This window comes from Diplotaxodon limnothrissa, linkage group LG13 (assembly GCF_057381915.1).
Source record: "Diplotaxodon limnothrissa isolate DT_005_m linkage group LG13, D_limnothrissa_male_GT1.1, whole genome shotgun sequence".
Lineage (NCBI taxonomy): Eukaryota > Metazoa > Chordata > Actinopteri > Cichliformes > Cichlidae > Diplotaxodon > Diplotaxodon limnothrissa.
Window position 1 is genome coordinate 12,542,452 of NC_140608.1, and position 21,695 is coordinate 12,564,146.

The following is a 21,695-nucleotide window of genomic DNA, read 5'->3' on the forward strand; positions in this document are numbered from 1 at the left end:
TTCTACTACACCAACAATAGTCTTAAAAAATAATATATTTTAAAATAAAATGATTAAAGATATTATCCGCAAATTGGGGTTTAAGAGATTTTAGCTGGATTTAGCTACATTTCGGACAGTGTTTCCGGAAAGCAGTAGCTAGCCAGCTGATTGGAGACCGTAAGAGCCAATCAGAATTTTTGAAACCAAGTCTGTGATTGGTTGGTTTTGTGGCACACTTATAACGGTGTACAGAGAGTTGAGCGTACGAAGCAGAGAATGTTGTGAGCGCAAGCAACACATTGCGAGCAAGCGCAAATGAAAAAACTGCTATTGTGTGTGTATATGGATAAGCGCAAACACTGAAATACGTTTTTTGCACGCAGCAATGAATTTTGTTCACTCAAATTCAGCTTTTGTAAGCTCAAAATAAATTTCTCCTCAAAATGCAACACTTGCACCTGCAATTTTTTTTTAACGTGCGCTCAATTTTTTTTTACGTCCGCTCAGAATAGTGGCACAAAAATAACGCCATAAAAAAGGTCCAGAACACATCTACAGATGTGGTTGTATAAGTATATAACAGCTGGATACTCACTACTACAGTTGACCCGCTGTTTGAGATAGATGCTTGTGTTTTGTTTTGTTTTTGTTTTGTCTTGTCTCTAAACTGTATCCAAGCAAACGCACGCCAAATAAACAGACCTGTTTATTTTTACATGTAGTGTTTACCATCTGATTTGTACCACTTGGGGGCAGCAAAGTAAAAGCAGAGTATGGAGCAGTGCATCAGAGAGCAAATGCTTAGTTTGAACTCCTCCGTAGGCTCCTGTCAGGGCTTAAAGTGTTTAATTCATTGTGATTTTTTTTTGTCAGATTGCATTGTTATCCTCATTAAACATTTTGGGTTTAAAAGGATCTCAAGCATACCAAAGAATCATATATTTTCATTCCCTGAAAACAACAAACTAGGTAAGCACACCATACCCATATTTTGTGCATTTTTCTGCATATATTAACATTACTTTAGGTTTTAGTTTAATACTGTTGTGAATACTACTTTTTTTTTTTTTACTGATGCTGTTTTCCTAGATATTTTTTCACTGCTAAACCCTCATTTTAATTTAAAAATTCTTTTATTTATTTATTTTTAATGTAGTCAGGACTCATCCATAATATGGAAATAAAATGTTAATAGATTATATATAAACTGCTTATTGTGCAGATGCTAATGATCATTTTAGTCCACAGTTACTCCAGCAGAAAAAAATGTGCCGTGTATTCATTCTGCAGTTTATGAAAATGAAAGGCTGCTAACCTACAGTATACTGTAGATGGAGAGATTAAAGGCATGACCCAGTTTTAGAGTGGACCAGGACTGAAAGCAAACCTTTGGCCTTGGCAAACCACACTAGAGATTATCAATAATAATCCAAAGGGCCAAAGCTGAAGTGGGGAGCTTGAGAACAGGTGCTCTTGTAGTGATACAAGTACTGTTCAGTTTATTCAACGTTTCCCTTTCTATTTTTGGTAAATCTCCTTTTCCGCCCAGGTAAATACATGACTTTCCTTTCATTTATTTTTTTTAAGCAGGGGGGAAAGGGCAGCTTGTTTTAACTGGAATTTTATCAATTTATGTTAAACATATCAAGCTCTCCAGATACCGTATAAACCCACAAGTTTGTTTTCAGGGAATAAAAATATATGATTTGAGTGTATCTTTGGTATGCTTGAGATTCTTTCAAACCCAACAAGATTAATCCAAAATATTCTTCGTCTTAGTGATAAACATATCTACATGTTCACTAGTCCTTTTTCCAGACTCTCACGTTTCAGAGACATGTACAGAAACAGAGCCAAACTAGTTCTACATGTAGCTCTCTCTGTCAACATCGCATCTTGATAAATGGCCAAAAACATGTTCTAAATATGAGCTATGTACTCTAATCCTGTACAACAAGCTGAAATGTTCATGGCAGAAACATTCAGTCATATGATCATCATTACATGGAATCTGAAATAAAATGTATTTAAATGCTTCAGCTATCATTTTAATTTTGTAAAATAGTCGGCTATAGTTTTAGTTTGCTTACTTTCTTTTGTGTAAATAAATAATCAGTGTTTTCATTTGGCATTTTATAATTTAGGGTTTATTTTTTGTCACTAGACAGTAGCTGCAATATGTGAAAAGAAAAATCCAGTGTAACTGTAACACTTTATGGAGAAATAATGAAACTTGAAGAGCTTCCCCTTTTTAATACTTGGTTTGAACGATTCTTCATGCAGGTGTTTTTCACATATTCAGAAGCTATAAGTGATTGAATCCATGTTTGACCTTTATTTTGGAAAGAACTCTCTTGCTGTGTTTGCTTCCCTGATTGTTTTGTGATACAACATGTTCGTCTTCTGCTGCTCTTTATTCCTTAAATGTATCTTTTTTATGGTTTCATCTTGATGCTAAATCTTTTATGTTAACACAAACCCATTCAAAAATGTGGTATGACAAATGTGACCCATCTGGAAGCTTATCATTGTCATTTGTTGGCAGCTAGTACAAATGGTTCAGGTTACACTGAGGCAGGTTTAGTCTTAGTGATTAGGCATGGCCCTAAAATTCCTTTGGGCATCCTTATGGTCTGTCACCAACAATCAGAAGCTTATCACATATGTCACAATAATTGAAATCACAATACTAGAAACTATAAAACAGTGAACTTTTAGCCATACTTTTTACACTCATCATTGGGAAGATATAAAAACCTTCATAGCATTCATATGACTATTATTAAATATAAGCACACATATAAAGTACTTGTTTTTGAACCTACATAATGTTACGTGCCATAACTCAGTTGGGCTTTTTTACAACCACAATGTAAGTGCTAACTGTGCTTCATATTTACATCTGATGTAGTTTATATTACCAGAGTTAGGCTCCATGCATCACATGTGTACAGATTAGAGAACAGTGGTTTAATGCATGCCATCCGTCAGTATTACAAAAATTAAAGCTGGAGGCATGACCCTAAGTACCAACACAGAAGTAACTTGACATGTGACCATTTTCAGTAAGTATATTGTGTAAGAGTTTCAAAAGGCATGAAAATGATTGATCTCTTTGAATGCTGGATATTTACATGCCCAGTCTGAAAGCTTTCATCATATATGCTGAGAATTTAACTGCTGTCAGAGGTCAGTGATATTAAACTGTACTGATGCTCCTGATGTTCTGCATCTGTGTGTTGTGTTTTTCTGAGTGAAAACATTCGTGAATTACGCACACACTTAGAACATGTTATCCACTATAAGTTCTAGGACAAAAGCTCAGATTATATATAGTAGATTTAATATCAGCACGAGACTGGATGCTGAAATGCTTTATTCACGTGTGTAAATCCTCTTTCATGCAAAGTGTTTTAATGGTATGCATAGAAATTAAACAATGCATTTGTATACTTGACCTATTTTTCCAAGTGGGGAAGAAACATATAACATCTGCCAATGAAAAACAAATGGGATTTTTTTTCCTTCTTGTTTTTTGGTCTGCAATTTGAGCTTATAAAGTAGATAGTAGATAGCTATGCAATAGAAATGTGGATATAAAAGGCTATCTATAAACACACATCAGGCATAACACTGACTATCTCTTCGCTTGTTAGGGATACTGTTCCATCCCATATTAAGGAGCAACAGAACATTTTGTCCTAAAAGTTGATGTGCTACAAGCAGGAAAAATGGGCAAGTGTAAGGATTTGAGTTTGATGGCTGGATGATTGGGTCCGAGCATGTTGAAAACTACATCTCTTGCAGGGTGTTCCTAGTCTGCAGTGGTCAATATCTATTGCAGTGGTGAAAGAGCAACAGGGTCATGGGCAGCCATGTGAAGGCTGGGCTGTGTGGTCCGATCCAACAGATGAGCTACTGTAGTTCAAAATGCAAAAAACTTTCATGCTGGTTCTGATAGAAAAGTGTCAGAATACACAGTGCAATACGGTTTTTTGTGTATATATACCTGCAGACTAGTGAGGCCCCTGTAGTGGCCCCTGTCCACCACCAAAAGCATCAACGATGGACACTTCACCATGAGAACTTGCCACGATAATGGAAGAAGGTGGCCTGGTTTGAGAAATCATGTTTTCCTTTACATCACGTGGATTGCCCACTGTGTGTAAATCACTTACCTGGAGAACACCTGGCACCAGGAATAAGGTAAACTAGTAGACAGTGTGATGATTTGGGCTCCTGCCATCCATGTTGACATTACATTCACATGTACCACCTACTTAAGCCCCATTGCAGACCATGTACACCCTCGTACATTATATTAGGCCTCTTTCAGCAGGATAGAGACAGCGAGTTTGAGGTCTTTACTTGGATTTTTAAACATTACTGCACTCTAGAGAACTGAGAAAGAATTATTAGATTATTTGAGTCACTTTAAGTGATGTTGACTGACTATTTGGATTAGTGAAAAAATGAATTTAAAACTATCAAATTTGGAAACATTTATGTTTTGTTTGTAAATATTTGTAAAAAAAAAATAACTACCTTGGTAAAAAGAGGACCTCTGGCTAAGTATTATATAACATTTGTTTACAGGAGATTTCCACCTGCTGGAAAATGAGATTATCAATCAAGAAGATTAGCCCGCTTTAGTACTACATGTGATGTTTTTAGTTATAAAAGTTCAACATAAAAGCTACTTGCATAGGTAGTGAGGGTTTTTTATGTTACTGAAACATATGGTTGTAAAGTCTGCATGGCAGATGGTACCCTTGTCCAATATAAACAAATCACTGACTACAGTTACAGTATAGAATTTACATCAAACATAGTTGGTCACAATATTTTATGTAAAATGGTCATTATATTTAGTACGGGGTGGTTACATAGCTGAGACTGCGGTCATTCAGAGCAGATCATAAATCAAAGCTTTAAAACTAAAAAACAAAATTAACATCCTGATCGTTATGTTTCACTGTGACCAGTGATTGTAAAAAGTGCGATAATAGCTTAACTTTTATGAATTATCATTTAGACAACATCAGAATAAAACAGATTTCTGTATATTTCTGGCTAGTAATAACACAATTTACATTAAAAGTTGAAAATGTGAAGAATATAGCTGTACATCTACTGCAAAGTTGTAGATGTACAGCTTTTGCAGACAGAGTCATCTCCTTTGGCCTTTTGGTTGCTAAGGCCCAGTTGGAGACTACGGGGGCCCTGAATCAGCTCTTAAGATGTGTCATTGGATTAGTATGTGAGCATCTGCGTTTAGCCTTCTCCAGTTGCCAGAGAACACCTTGAGAAGTGTAGCTCATGTAGAGGTCTCTTGACGAAGCCGTCTTCATGGTGCGATTTCATGACTTTATTCTTTAGGATGAAGCATGTAAGGATACCACATTTGCTACTACTGTTTGTGTTTGTGCATGCCTGCTTTGGTAAGTTTACCTTATTGTTTGTCTGTTTACTGTTTACTAATCCTGATGCGATCAGATTGTGAATGATATTCAGACTCTGGGCTATTTTATGTATTAATTTTGTAATTCTGTCACTGTTATAAAGAACCTCCGCTCAGTTTTCAGTTTATTTATGTCCTGGGTTTTCCAAATGGAAATATAAGTATTTTTTTAAGATACACAAAATTATTTGCTTGTTTTATGAAATGAGTTTTAAAGCTGATATGCAATAGTAGGTTAAAACTGTTTTAAATAACGGGAATCGTATTACAGGTAAAAGCAGCAGAGATCGCAGGTCTATGTATAGAAAGAGTATTTTAGGAGGTTGATGTAATGCACCTTTAATCCCAGACAAAGTGCAAAGAAAGAGGAGGTTGTGTATACAGTTTACATAGCATTTCTTCTGCCATTTTAGCATCTATAGAGACAGAACCAGTTAAAATTACAAATTCATATCAGTAGTATGTGTACAAAACACTCAGTAGACTGATTCAGTCATAGATTAAGGTTGTGCTTTATTGCCTCCACTCACCGATAGTTCAGGGAGCACAATTTCTTCTTTCAAAGATTATGCCAAATAAACCTGTGACATTTAAATATTCTTTTCTCTGATTTATGTGTCTGCCGGCAGCACAAGCAGATTTTGCTCCATATTTCTACGACAATGGACCCTACAGTTACAATGGAAACCTGGCCTTGTTCAGCCTCTCAGAGGACACTGCTGTTGGTGAGATTGACCTCTGTACTGGGGAACATTTAGTGTGAACAGCTAATAGGACTGTAGAACAACCAATCATCAAAATGGTGTGTTGTGGTGGCCAATATGTGAGAGTCCAGGATGTTAAGTAGTCTTTGATAGATGAACAGATGTTGTGTGGCGTGTATGCACTCACACTAACATGCTCATCTGCTGCTGCCACCTGTTGATGTCAGGGACAGTTTGCTGGCTGCGAATGCAGTGCAGCTGTCCCTCTACACCTTGCATCAGTCTGGATACTCCAAATGGTACTTAGTGTTTCAGGCTGGTTTGTTCCACAGCAGTTGTTACCAAAAGAAACGTACACCTCATAGTAAATGGTTAGAAACTGTGTACCTTTCCACAATTTGTTTCTGTGAGGGGATATTTACTCTTAATAATGATATCTCTCTATAGGTACACAAATTTATCATCTTAATGGCACAGATCCTGAAGGCCAAGAGGTGAGGTACGGCCTTTCCTTTGATCCAGGGTCCAAAGAGTACTTCAGCGTCGACTCCAAATCTGGAAACATTACATTAGTAGAAAAGCTGGACAGAGAGGTAAACTTTACAAAGATGTACAGATCGACAATTCAGTGTTTTTATAACAACTTGGTTGCTGTATTAACCTACTACTATTATTTACTTAGAAACAAGACTCTATTGATGTTCTTGTCAGCATCACTGATGGGCAAAGCAAGGTATCAACTTTTAGCTCCTTTTAAAAAAAAAGTCAAAATACTAAACTTCAACATGCTTTGTGGTTTTATCCTACTGTCGGTTCTTGCTTTTAGGTTGTGGAAAGAGTGACAATATTTGTAATGGATGCAAATGATGAAAAGCCTGAATTCCAAAACATGCCTGCGATCATTGATGTACTGGAAGTAAGTTAAGCCGAGACAACAGTATCTGTTTCTCCAAGTGAAAAAGGTCTTGTTAAGCTCTAAATGTTACCTTTTCTTTCTTGTACATTGTAGACAACAGAGTCTGGAATCAGTATCTACAAAGTTGAGGCAGTGGACAGAGACACAGGCTCAGGGGGCTCGGTCACCTACTACCTACAGGTATCACTTTGCAGTGGGAAAATATTGCCCACTCACACGCCCTTCCTTACACAACCCCAAAGGGATTTGTGTCACCTCCCGGGGCTCTTTTACTTGTTAGGTAAAATTGTAAACCGCTAAGTTTTTTCAATAATCTGCTTTCAACACTGATGACGTATAGTTGTACTAAGCAGGGGTTACATATATTTTCCTGTGTTACTGTGTATTTGTGCCTGAATATGTTGGTGTAGTTATGAAGATGGGGATTAAATGGCAGTTACATTTGTGTCGGCGAGGGGTGGCTCAGCGACACAATGTTAGTTTGCACTTTGGACTATTAAGAACAAAGAACAGCTGGCTTGGAAGTAGGAGACAGGCAGTCCACATCTGGACACAACAGCTTTCACCTGCCTGCTATGTCCTTGAGCATATGGGTACTTTACATCCAGATGGGCAAAGACTGGATATTGGAATTGGCTTATTTCAAGGAGCTTTTGTATGGTTTTATTCTGCCACCTGACCACTTTTCATGTGAGTGTTTGTTAAAGGGTTTTAAGAGTGCCAGTGACAGGCTTTTGCTCATGTAACCCCTTATTTGTGTTTCTGCGTGTGCTTTTAAAATCATGCATTTGTTCCATTTTCTTTGCAGAGTGCTCAGTCCACTCTGTTTGCCATCGACAGACACAGTGGAGTCCTTCGTGTCAAATCTGGAGAAATGCTGGACTATGAGAAAGCAAAGACACACTTTGTCATTGTTATTGCAAAGGTGCTTGGTGTATTATACTCAAAGATGAACATAAAATCATGAAACATGATTATAGCAGAGGAACATGTAAATTAGCAATTTCTTGATCTAGGAGACTTACATTTAAAAATGCAGATTTAAACTGTTATTACTTTTGTTCTAGGATGGTGGTGGTAGCTTTAATGGGAAGGAGCAGTTTATGTCCTCCTCTGCTACCCTGACAATTAATGTGATTGATGCTCAAGACACTCTGCCATCTTTCATTGGGACTCCCTACTTTGGCTATGTTTACGAAATCTCAGTGCCAGTGAGTATGAAAACGCTCCCCCGGTGATTTTATGCACTGATTTTAGTCTAGAGTTGAAATACGTGGCAGTTATGGTAAATGGTAAATGGCCTGCATTTGTATAGCGCTTTTCTAGTCCATAGGACCCCAAAGCGCTTTACACTACATTCAGTCATTCACCCATTCACACACACATTCACACACTGGCGATGACAAGCTACATTGTAGCCACAGCTGCCCTGGGGCGCACTGACAGAGGCGAGGCTGCCGGACACAGGCGCCACCAGGCCCTCTGACCACCACCAGTAGGCAAACATGGGGTTAGTATCTTGCCCAAGGATATTTGGCATGCAGCCAGGAGGCAGCCTGGGATTGAACCACCGACCTTCTGATTAGTGGCTGACCTGCTCTGCCACCTGAGCTACAGCCACCCCACAGTTAGCACAATGGCTACATTTTTGTCATTTTCTTTTTCGTTTAGGACAACTTAGTTACACTGCTGTCATAAAGCGGCATCATGTGGAATGATTAGGTTTTATATTGGCAGTATAAATAATAACTAACAAAAGAGCCCAAAACCCAAGGCACATCACATCACATAGCTTTAATTACTGGCATTTCACTGCTTTATCACTATTGCAAAATGTCACAGCAGTAGCTCATCACAGCAAGTTTACACAGTCTGACTTTCATCCAAATGAGAATAATTAGGAGTGTGACATTTAAATGAGCCTTTGAAAACAGAGAGAAGGTTAGATTTTGGCGATTTGTTGTGACTAACTGCACCAGACACATGGTGGTTCAAAAAGAGGCTTTTGAAGATCTATTTTTTATAGATGCATGCCACCACCAATTTATTAAATGCAAAATCTTTCTACTTTACTCTCTCTAGGGATCTGAAATATTCACTGTTGAGGCCCGAGATGGTGATGTGGGGAACCCAAATCCAGTCCGTTATTCATTCGATGATGGTGAGCCATTTTGTCAAAGGAAGCTACAATCATCTTAAAATGAAGGGAGAAATATTTATATAAAGGTTCATCCATCTAATATTTTTCACCAGGTGATGACGGTGTTTTTAGTATCAATAAAACAAGCGGTTGCATCACCCTGTTGACTCTCCCCATTTATCTGAAGAGAGAAATCTTCAACATTAAAGTCAGGGTAAGTTGCTGTTCAGTCACCAACTCTGTTTTGCATACATTCTCTCCTATATTATTTTAATATAATAACTGCTTTATAAATCAAAGCCTGATCTTCTCAGACAGCTATTTTCTAAAGACTTGCATGTAAACAAACACTTTGGGATTTTTTTGTACTTCTGATTTTATTTACAAGTGCTTGTGTCCACACAAAAATGTTTATAGACCTAATCAAAGTGCATTGATTAGCTGAACAGTGGCTCAATGAATCTACAAGGAAAATTAGGGGGAAAAACACGATAGTAAAATTGGTAGATAAAATACCCAATCGGCCCATGTCTCTGATTCTAAGAGTGATAAATATACCTTGACTTTTACTCCATCTGTTCAGGCTTCAGAAGTAAGTCCCGAAGGCAGACTCATGGACTATGAGGTCACCACAGTGGTGATCCGTGTTGTGGACCTAAATAACAATCCGCCTACTTTCTACGGAGAGAACGGCCCACAGAGCACGTTTGAGTTGACCATGTATGAGCATCCACCCGAGGGAGAGATCCTCCGGGGGCTGAAAATCACCGTCAATGACTCTGATCAGGTGAACACCTTTGTTGTCTTATTTTCTCTACACTGACTATGACAAGCTTCAAGTTTTCCTTTTTTGCAGGTATTTTTCAACACTCGTACCACTCATGGTTGTCTTTCAAAGGTGCCTTAGCCAGCCAAGAGTAACAATGACTGGTTTTTATGTAATAGCATTTGTTTTCTGTAATAATTATAATGTTATCTAATGAGTAACTGGTTTAGTCAACATCAATCATAGCATCATAGCACAGCATAGTGTTCAGGACAGAGTCTGTGTTTCTGTCCTCATAATGACTTTAATCCTGCCATTATCACAGTCAATCCTTCTAAAATTGCATGAGTTTGAAAGGAATCCAACACAATTAAAAGGTGCTTTCTGTGCCATTTGCCAGCTTACGCAAGTGTCTTTGTGTTTTCAGCTCTGTGTACTTTACGAGCCATATGACTGATTTTCACTAAATATATTTTCTGATAATAATGTTGCAGCGTCAGACAGTATCTTTCTGTGTGAGCCAGAATATTATTGCTGCTACTCATCACTTTTATAAGAGACTTTACTACATGCCTGCTTTTTTTTAGCTCTGAAAATAATGCAGATTATTATGTATTACAGATCTATGCATATGAAGCATAGATCTGATATGATAATTATGTGTTTTTGCTTTTGCAGGGTGCAAATGCTAAATTCAACCTGAGACTGATTGGACCAGGAAGAATGCTGCGAGTTGTCCCTCAGACTGTACTCAATGAGGCCCAAGTCACAATCTTAGTAGAAGACTCTGCTGCCATGGACTATGAGAAATACCACTTTCTAACATACAAGGTAAATTATTTACACTAGCATGCCAAAATATACATGCACTACAGTAGATTAAAATTAGGTTTGAAAAATGCATGTATATTTCTAATATTTTTTTCTTCCTCAGCTCCTTGCGGTTGAGATCGACACACCAGAGAAATTCAGCGCTACAGCGGACATCGTCATTCATCTCCTGGACACCAATGACAACGCTCCCAAATTCTCTTCAGATTACTACATTGCCAGAATTCCAGAAAATTCACCCGGTGGCTCCAATGTGGTCACAGTCACGGTGAGCCAGTCTCTTCATCCTGTCTAAAAATACATGCCATCACCAATGTACGTCACTCAGAGCTAAAGAGGAATGCTGATTTTAACAAAATGCCCAACAGGGCTATTAATCCCCTAAATGTAGACTTTTTGAGCGGGGAGGGTTGGGATAATATGTGAAAACATGTAGATAAAAGCTAGGCGACGTAAGCTGCCAGATGGCTATCACTTTCATTTTGTTGTGTAACACCAAATTCACAGACATGTTTTTTTTCTCTGATGCTTAGCAGCACATGCCTCTACAGCATCAAAATATGTACTGAAGTAAAAGGAACACTTAAGGACATGACGATTTGATTGATACTTGGCTCACATCGTCTTTTGCCCTTGTCTGTTCCTGTCAGCCCCACAGGGGCTCAAAGCAACAGGGAGGCTCATTATTAAATCCTGACCTTGCGTGAACACCACAGGGGTTTGTTGCCTTGATCCCAGGCAATTTCAATCAGATAGAAGAGCAGCCAACAACTGACCTTGGACGCATAGAGACAGTGAACAGGCATCCCAGCAGCTACAGACACAAAGATTAGCCGATGATGATGATGATGTTCCTATGACATCAAAAATCTGTCTTTTTATAGCTGACCCCTGAAACATCATGTTCCAGTTGAGCACATTTTCATTCAGTTTACTGAGTCCATGCTGGCAGACAACACGAAAGTGCAGATTTTTCTTCATTCATGACGAAAACAGATGCAAACTAAAAAGAAAGAGGAAAGAGAAAAGGCAAGTCAACACAGTACTGGTCATTGGCTGTGCTTGAATGACAGTTTAGTGTAGGATAGGTGCTGCAACATATTAAACTCACTGCTGTAAAACTTGCGTTGAACTCAGGTGTTTAATCTACAGCCAAACATGACATTTTATTCTCTATGATCTATCATAGCTCTGTCATTCACTTACACGGCACTATATGGATGAGACAGGGTGCTAAATGTCTATTAGGTTGTGCATTAAATATTGATAATTGCATGGACCCTCCTTCTCGCCTGTGGTTGCTCGAATAGATGGATGGATGGATATTTGTATCTAATGACATATTAAAAATAATACTGTTACAATACTAGAGTAGTTAAATAATTATTAAATAATTACAAATAATTAATGAAAGTATAATTACTCAGTGCATAAACATATTACACTAACATGAATCTGTGTGAACGTGAATTTTGTTTTTGTTTTTCCCATGTGAATATGATGGCTTTTGCTGATTTTGTCTTTACTTTATGTTCAAAATAAAGATTTTATTGACTGATTGATTCATTGATACCTGTCTACAGGCATTTGACCCAGACTCAGGACCTTGGGGTGAAGTTAAGTACTCTATCTATGGATCAGGGGCTGAGCTGTAAGTGCAATAAATGAGCTTTATGTTTTGCCAGTAGGACACAGTAAAAATGAGTCCTTTTAAATGCTGTTGTTCCATTCACATATTCAGATGTAACATCTCTGCAACATCTCCACAAGACCTCCACATATTCACATGCATTGGTGTAGAAAAAGCATTAATTTGATTTTAGAATATATCTTTTAAATGTTCAGAGAATAACTAAATAACTTTGTCGCCTTCACTGTGTCTATTCATCAGTCTTTGGATAGTGATCACAGAAGAATATTTTTAATGTTTATAGTACAAAGAAAAAAGAATATATTTTACTATACTATAGTAAAATATAGTAATCAACACCTGACATGTGGGTTTTTTTCCAGTAGTGAAACCAAATTTTATAGAATAAACATTATATCTAATGTACAACTGTGTCAAGAAGCTCAAATAAAGTATATCTCTTCAAATAATGCACTACACTGTAAGCATACACTGTAGCAAAAACACATCTGCCTGAAAGCTGGACAGATATGTAAGAGCACACTAGTTTTTCATATCACGACTTGATTCTTTTTATTTCCCCTAAGCACCGTAGCCCAGAGGATTTACTAGTGTTTTTCACTTTTTATTAGTTTCCCAGCAGAAATCCATTCTCCAGATCCAAGACTACACAGTTCTTTCTGATATTACAGAGTACTGTATATCCACAGCGTGCATTTACTCACACTTAAAATGCAGACACATCTTGCCATTGGGATCCTTTATTTTTTGGGTTTATATTTATGTTCACTGTCTGTTCAGCTGCAACACAAACCCACAGGCACATGCTGGTAGGAATGAGGTTACCATCTACTTTGGTTGTTCAAATGCAAGGGGAGAGTATTTTTACACCCCTCTGTAGCAATAAATTAGAAGAGATATGTGATGTCACATCAAGGCATCAAGGACAAGGATTTCCAAAATAAGCAGAGGAGAGAGATTTAGCTTAGTGCGTGCTTGTTTAGTCAAACTGATTTTGAAACTGTGTCACCTCAGATTATTCTCGAAATTGCTGCTTTGATTTTAAAATGGTTATGAAGCAATGCATGACCACATGCTTGGGCTCTGCATCTGAAAGAATAAAGCAGTTCATATTGCAGACTTTACACTGTTTTACACTTTGTGGTTGAGCGCTTAAGTGTACACAAGAGTAGACAGTCCTTTTGCCTGCCCGCCCTCGGTCTGCGATAATCCTTTAATGGGATTGGAGGAGAAAATAGACTGCTCTTTGCTTCTGACTAACTTGTGCTGGAACCTTGTAGGACAGCTAAACAAGTCAGTTTGTGAAACAATCTGTATCTTTTACTGTATCTTATCTCTCCAGCATCGCATAATTAAAGAAAATCTGGCACTATAGGTTGAAGTTTAGTAATATGAGGTCTCCATAACAGCATCCTGCTTGTTTGTTTCCCCCAAAAAGTATTCTTCTTATTTCAATTTCATATTTTTCCCCTGGTTGTCCTCACCTCATCAGGAGTGGTTCTGTGCTCCATCAGTTGAGCCTACCCCGAGAGTTTGAGAACCAGAGTTTGACCTCGCTCACTAACACCTCTGAAGTCACCTTTCAAACTTGTTTTATCTTGTCCGTTCAATTTAATGAAAATTTTTGGCTTTACGAGAAGTTAGGGCAACCTTTCAGTGAGACAAGACTCCGAAAAGCATCTGCACGACTTCAACTAGTTCCAGTCTTTATACAACGTTAAGCTAGCCATGCTAAGACTTGCTGTTGCTGCATACTCTATACTCCATCCATCCTCATCCGCTTTGTCCGGGGCCGGGTCGCGGGGGCAGCAGCCTAAGCAAAGAGGCCCAGACCTCCCTCTCCCCAGCCACCTCCTCCAGCTTATCCGGGGGAATACCAAGGCGTTCCCAGGCCAGCCGAGAGATATAATCTCTCCAGCGTGTCCTGGGTCTGCCCCGGGGCCTCCTCCCGGTGGGACATGCCTGGAACACCTCACCCAGGAGGCGCCCAGGGGGCATCCTTGTCAGATGCCCGAACCACCTCAGCTGGCTCCTTTCGATGTGGAGCAGCAGCTGCTCTACTCTGAGCCCCTCCCGGATGGCCGAACTTCTCACCCTATCTCTAAGGGAGAGGCCAGCCACCCTTCGGAGGAAGCTCATTTCTCCCGCTTGTATCCGCGATCTCGTTCTTTCGGTCACTACCCACAGCTCGTGGCCATAGGTGAGGGTAGGGACGTAGATCGACCGGTAAATTGAGAGCTTCGCTTTTACACTCAGCTCCCTCTTCACCACGACGGACCGGTGCAGCGTCCGCATTACTGCAGCTGCAGCCCCAATCCGTCTGTCGATCTCCGGCTCCCTTCTCCCATCACTCGCGAACAAGACCCCGAGATACTTGAACTCCTCCACTTGGGGCAGGAACTCATCCCCGACCCGGAGTGGGCACTCCACCCTTTTCCGGCTGAGAACCATGGCCTCAGATTTGGAGGTGCTGATCCTCATTCCCGCTGCTTCACACTCGGCTGCGAACCGTTCCAGTGCGAGCTGGAGGGCCTCACCCGATGAAGCCAACAGAACCACATCATCTGCAAAAATCAGAGATGAGATTCTGAGGCCACCAAAGCGAAAGCCCTCCGCCACTTGGCTGTGCCTAGAAATCCTGTCCATAAAAATTATGAACAGAACCGGAGACAAAGGGCAGCCCTGGCGGAGCCCATCACCCACCGGGAACGAGTCCGACTTATTGCCGGCAATGCGAACCAAGCTCTTGCAACAGTTGTATAGGGATCGAATGGCCCGTAGCAATGGGCCAGACACCCCATATTCCCGCAACACCTCCCACAGGACACCCCGAGGGACACGGTCGAATGCCTTCTCCAAGTCCACAAAACACATGTAGACTGGTTGGGCAAACTCCCATGCACCCTCAAGTATCCTGGAGAGGATAAAGAGCTGGTCCAGTGTTCCGCGACCAGGATGAAAACCGCATTGTTCCTCCTGTATCCGAGGTTCGACTAACGGGCGAACTCTCCTTTCCAGCACCCTGGCATAGACTTTCCCAGGGAGGCTGAGGAGTGTGATCCCCCTGTAGTTGGAACACACCCTCCGGACCGGAGGTCTGCCAGTCCACAGGTACTGCCCCTGATCTCCACGCAACATTGCAGAGGCGTGTCAACCAGGACAGCCCTACAACGTCCAGAGCCTTCAGGAACTCGGGGCGGACCTCATCAACACCAGGGGCTCTGCCACCAAGGAGTTGTTTAACTGCCTCAGTGACCTCGCCCCCGGAAATTGGCGGGTCATTCCCCTCATCCCCAGACTCTGCTTCCTCCTCGGAAGACGTGTCAGTGGGATTAAGGAGGTCCTCGAAGTATTCCTTCCACCGCCTGACAATTTTCTCAGTCGACGTCAGCAGCGCTCCGCCAGCACTATACACAGTGCAGGTAGAGCACCGCTTTCCCCTCCTGAGACGTCTGACGGTTTGCCAGAATCTCTTCGAGGCAGTCCGAAAGTCTTTTTCCATGGCCTCTCCGAACTCCTCCCACACCCGAGTTTTTGCTTCAGCCACTGCCCGAGCCGCATTCCGCTTGGCCTGTCGATACCTGTCGGCTGCCTCCGGAGTCCCACAGGCTAACCAAGCCCGATAGGACTCCTTCTTCAGCCTAGTGGCTCCCTTCACCTCTGGTGTCCACCATTTGGTTCGGGGATTACCACCACGGCAGGCACCAACCACCTTGCGGCCGCAGCTCAATGCAGCAGCTTCGGCAATGGAGACGCTGAACATGGTCCATTCGGACTCAATGTCCCCAGTCTCCCTCGGAATGCTGTTGAAGCTCTGCCGGAGGTGTGCGTTGAAGATCTCGCGGACTGGGGCTTCTGCTAGACGTTCCCAGCACACCCTCACTATGCGTTTAGGTGCACCAGGTCTGTCCAGCGTCTTCCCCCGCCACCTGATCCAACTCACCACCAGGTGGTGATTAGTTGACAGCTCAGCCCCTCTCTTTACCCGAGTGTCCAGAACATATGGTCGCAGGTCTGCTGATACGATTACAAAATCGATCATCGACCTACGGCCTAGAGCATCCTGGTGCCACGTGCACTTATGGACACTCTTATGTTCGAACAGGGTGTTCGTTATGGCCAAACTGTGATTAGCACAGAAGTCCAATAACAGAGCACCGCTCGGGTTCAGATCAGGGAGGCCGTTCCTCCCAATCACGCCCCTCCAGGTCTCGCTGTCGTTACCCACGTGAGCATTGAAGTCTCCCAGCAGGACAACAGAGTCTCCAGGTGGAGCACCCTCCAGCACCCCCCCCCCCCCCCCCCCCCCCCCCCCCAGGGACTCTAAGAAGGCTGGGTACTCTGAACTGCCACTCGGCGCATAAGCGCAGATGACAGTCAGGACCCGTTCCCCGACCCTAAGGCGCAGGGAACAAACCCTCTCGTCCACCGGGAAAAACCCCAACGTACCGGCAGCAAGCCGAGGGGATATTAGGATACCCACCTAATATCCCCTACTCTATACTCTTAATCACAAAATCATTCCATTGAATAACAATCACTTCATAATGCACCAAATGTATGTGTTTATAAGGTCACAGGACCAGCTGACGAAAACAATCTGGCTTCTAGAAGTAATAAGATTGATTTTGTGTTAGCTCATTTAAAAATGAGGTAGGTTTTTTCTGGACCTAAATGACACTCTAAAGATTTGAGGTTGGGGTATTAGCAGCCTACATCACAATTATATTTCAAAGCTCCAAAACTCACAGTCTGTGTGACAAAATCAGTGCCAAGATTTAGCAAGAAGTGCAATCCAAGTGCTTAAAACAGATGACTAATTGTTTAGGGGGGAAAAGTATCATATAATCTACAATAACAAATACGTATAAAATGTTCATGGTGCATGGTGTCTTGATATTCATTGTCCAAAGAAGTCAGTTTACAGAAGACTCATCACTGTACACAGGTTCCTGATCAAACCTGACTCTGGGATCATCTACACACAGCCGTGGGCAAGCCTGGATGCTGAGGTCAGGTCCAAGTATAACTTCTATGTGAAGGCAGAGGACACAGAGGGGAAATACAACCTGGCTGAAGTCTTTGTGACTGTGTTGGACTTGAATGACCACTCTCCTGCTTTCTATGATAACTTCCTTGAGAAGACCATGGTGATTGGAGCTCCAGTGAAAATAGAGGTATGCAGCTCTCTTTAAACAAAATGAAACTTGGTAAAAGTGAATATTTTCAGTACCCTTACTGTCTGCAGGCTGTGGATGATGATGCAGAGGTCCCCAACAACGTTATCGAGTATGCCATCATGAAAGCTGAGCCAGAAAACAATATCTTTGACATTAACGCTGACACAGGCGAGATAATGCTGAAGTCCTACATCAAGTCAATGGCCATCATTCAGAACATCACCAAGAAGAGAGACTGCACCTGGTCGCTGGTGGTGCAGGCCCGTGACCGAGGCCATCCATCCCTCACCACCACCGCCGTCGTCAAGATTGACATCACTGAAGCTGTAAGTTGAAACAAAGCAAAAGACCAGCAATATGACAATGAAATCTATGTGAGGCCTTCACGATAAACCCACTAAGATACCAGTTTTTTATGCATCGACATTGTATAAATCATCCTGCACAGTTGCGATGTTAACAGCATGATATCAAACAGAAGATCCACAGTTTATTATTATTTTTATGCACATTCATCAAATTTGAAACACTATACAAAGTACTATACCATAATATTTTAATTTGAGAATGTATAGTGAAATACAAAACTGAATCTCACACAAATGCAATTGTCATGTTTACAGATCAAATCCAGATTTTTCTCATACTTCATGGGCCTAAGGAAACGTCCAGGGACAGTGTTTGGGATTTGTTTGACCATTGTCAGCTTTGCCATTTCACTGACAGTCTTCATTTCAACTGTTATGTACTGCAGCTCTTTGAAAAAGACACGTGTGCAACCTCAGGGCAAGATCAGAAAGATTATAAGGAGGCCTGTGCCATAAAGGAAGCTCGCCTTGAGCTCATCAACACAGCAATACTATTGTTATTAGTATGTGGTACCAAGAATTTGTAGCAATCCGTGTCCAGAGGATTTTATTTCAGAACAAGGCTGTGTCTGTAAAAGAGTACAGGAGCACAATATAAATGATCCTATACAATTTGTTTTACCTGTATTTCTGGTTTAATATGACGCTACGACCAAATTAAACAAATTATTTACGTTTGTGTTTGGGTCACACATAAATTCTCATTTTCAGAGAAATAGCCGGAGCCCAGTTCGTTGTATGTGTGCACATACTTGGTCAATAAAGCTGATTATGATTCTGATGCTGAATGGTCTCCGCTAGTTTCCCAGACAACCTCTCTGATCTTGTCTTGACAAAATATAAGAAGAGCAGAATACTAATTTAATAAAAAATTAGTGAAGCAGGCAACAAAATCAATCGTCCATCAAGGAAACTACATTTAATAAATAAGCGACTTTGTTTTTCTTTATGTCTGTGTAAATTATAATGGCACTAAAGACTTATTTAACACATCTTTTACCAAATGATGAACGCACAAAGTGCAACAAAACATACACAGGACATATTTTTGTGTGACAGAGTATGACTTCACTCCCATGGATGTGAATTCTCCCTGTGCTCTTTTACAGACTCAACTCAAAGGGGGGCCTTTGGGATCATTTTTAATGCAGAATAGAAACAAGCCTTTGCAAATCCTAGGTATGCTTGCTGGTATCATTAGTCTCATGATCATAGTGACAGTCCTCATCTCCACCGCAACATTCATGCGCAACAAAAAGTCCAACCGGATCCTGCCCAATCGCCGTGTGAAGAGAAGGCCGAAGACACAGCACACCTGGCTTTTTAAAAACCCCTTAAAGAGACCCGAAAGGAACGAACAGAAATTTAAGGTTAAAGAGGAAGAGCGGGAACCAGAGGTAATCGTGGAGAATGTCAACCACAACAACAATGCTGGCAGGATTTTGAGACAGTGGCCACCGCCACCGCCACCCTGTGCACCTCCACCAGCTTTTTGCCTCCCGGTGGAGAGGCAGTGGGTCATTCCCACAGTCTCAGCAACCGTGGCACCCAAACCTCTAAAGAAGGCAGTGGTGACCAGGCAGGACTCTGTGAGCAAAGCGCTGGTTTCAGAGCTCAAGATGAGGCTGGAGCAGAAGAGAAAGCCAGATCATTAACACTATTTAATCAAGGTTCTATTTTTACTCTCAGACCTGAGGCCATCTCAAGAACTTAGAAAGGACAGACAATCAGACAGAGTTTCGTTAAGTCCTGTGTGATGATAAAAAGCTCCAGAGCAGCCAGCAAATGAACCTGAAGGTGGGATTGTTCGGTAGACTGATGCTTTCATAACCTACATGAACAGTGCTTTGTGTGTGTGTGTGTGTGTGTGTGTGTGTGTGTGTGTGTGTGTGTGTGTGTGTGTGTGTGTGTGTGTGTGTGTGTGTGTGTGTGTGTGTGTTGAAATATACTGAAACAACAAAGAGCTTCACTCCTTGTAAATCAACAACACAATTTTTATTAAAACAGAAAAACATTCCTGGCATGTTTGTCATTATTCAAACCATGTTTTCAGTTCACACCCTTTGGCTTTTGTATGACTCTGAAACAATTAGATCCCCCTTATTTATGTGGTGACACACCAAATTTAAAATTCCTGAACGCAAACCTGGTTTTGGAAATGAAGTCATTCAGAATTCAACAAATGAGACTGTTTGTTTAGGATCTATCCAAGCTCCTTACAAGAGATTTCATGACACTTGAACTCTATGACAAGATCAGCCCAGGTGAAGGAGACCAAGTGATCACATAAGAAGGGCCTTTAATCCGACTCTGCAGGTGTGCTGTACTGTTTGGATCACTGTTTTGTAGCAGCTGCCATATGTTTATTTTCTGGGTTCTTCTGTTTTCTATGTGGCAGATTTTGGGAATTTTCTACTAATAAAAGCACATTGTTTTTCCAAATAAAGGCAGTGTTAGTTAAATAAAGTAATAACACACGTAGCAACATTAAAGTTCTCCCTAAACTATATTATCAAATTATAAGCTGTATGTTATAGATACAGCTCTATTAACTTGTTAGTTTGCAAGATGAGATTACTTTATTTAGGTTACAATTATTTAGAGTTACTTTAGAGTAGAGTATTTCCCCTTCTTCACCAGCAAATTTAACTTTTCAATGAACTGTAAAATTTGAAAAGGCACTTATTGAAGTATTTATAAACGTGCTGATTTAACTGTTCAGGCATCCAGACTGCAACATAGTTAATGTGACATGTATCATCACTACCGGGTGTGCCTGTCCAAAGTAGCCTTGAAGGCACTGACACAAACTTAAACACAGCTTTGATGTCATTAATTTAAGACAAATGCCGTCTTAATGAGCTTGCAAACCGTACTCTACTGCCACTTTCTGGTAACAGTAGAAGCTGCTTAAACTACTGTCCCTGAGGTGAAACACAAAGAAGGTGTTTAAAAATACTTCAAAATGCTATTCTCAACTTTGCAAATGTTCATGTTGCAGCATTTGTTGTGATATTGCCATAGTTCGAGCACTAATAGTCTTGGAGCACGATGAAAATATGAACAACAGGAATTAAAATGAAATGCTTGAAGAAGGCCTTACACAACAATATTACACATGCGCTGTTTGTTTTTTGTTTTTTTTTTTTATTAAACCAGATGTTCTGCAAATATGCAGAGGTGGCAAAAGCACAGACATCCTGTGCAGACACTAGTACTGACACTAGTGTTGAAAAATACTCCAGTAAAAGTTGAAGTACTGATTCAACTTCTATACTCAATTAAAAGTAAAAAAAAAAGTACTGCCTCAGAAATATACTCAAAGTTAGAAAGTAACTCCTAGACCTGTTTTTATGGAAAGCTAACTGGACCTCGTGCCTTATTCATGTAATAATTAAATTAAATTAGTAGATATGAATACAAACTTTATTTCAGTCTAAATATTAATTCTAATAAACATACTCTGCTTGAATCCGTTAAGCTGAACATGAGCAGGAAAAAAAAAGGAAAATAATAAAAAATAGCTCTATTTTCTGTTAATCACATGATGATCAAATGAACACAGTCAGGGTTTAAAGTGGGATTCAGCAGGTGGGGGAACCCTAAAATCAGCTGTAACGGCTCAGTATGAGGAAAAAGAATCACAACTCACAATAATTTCTGAGTGCTTCAGTAGATTTTCTCAATGTACAGGCT

The 21,695-nt window shown here is 40.7% G+C and overlaps 1 protein-coding gene across 1 annotated transcript; it reads left to right on the forward strand.

Annotated features, from left to right (window-relative positions):
- The first annotated feature begins 5,344 nt into the window (after positions 1–5,344).
- On the forward strand, positions 5,345–19,654 carry cdhr1a (cadherin-related family member 1a). Its single transcript, XM_085369224.1, has 17 exons — positions 5,345–5,423; positions 6,073–6,168; positions 6,595–6,740; positions 6,830–6,880; positions 6,974–7,063; positions 7,157–7,243; positions 7,872–7,988; positions 8,131–8,274; positions 9,146–9,224; positions 9,317–9,417; positions 9,787–9,990; positions 10,648–10,800; positions 10,904–11,068; positions 12,384–12,451; positions 17,400–17,628; positions 17,700–17,957; positions 19,109–19,654. The coding sequence occupies exons 1-17, from the start codon at positions 5,345–5,347 to the stop codon at positions 19,652–19,654; spliced, it is 2,613 nt and encodes an 870-aa protein (XP_085225350.1).
- Positions 19,655–21,695: the final 2,041 nt, after the last annotated feature.

Excerpts from the sequence above, each read along its gene's own strand:
- cdhr1a (XM_085369224.1), top strand. The coding sequence starts at position 5,345 with ATGACTTTATTCTTTAGGATGAAGCATGTAAGGATACCACATTTGCTA. Across the intron at positions 8,275-9,145 it reads TTTACGAAATCTCAGTGCCA|GGATCTGAAATATTCACTGT; the intron begins GTGAGTATGAAA and ends TACTCTCTCTAG. Across the intron at positions 9,418-9,786 it reads TCTTCAACATTAAAGTCAGG|GCTTCAGAAGTAAGTCCCGA; the intron begins GTAAGTTGCTGT and ends CCATCTGTTCAG.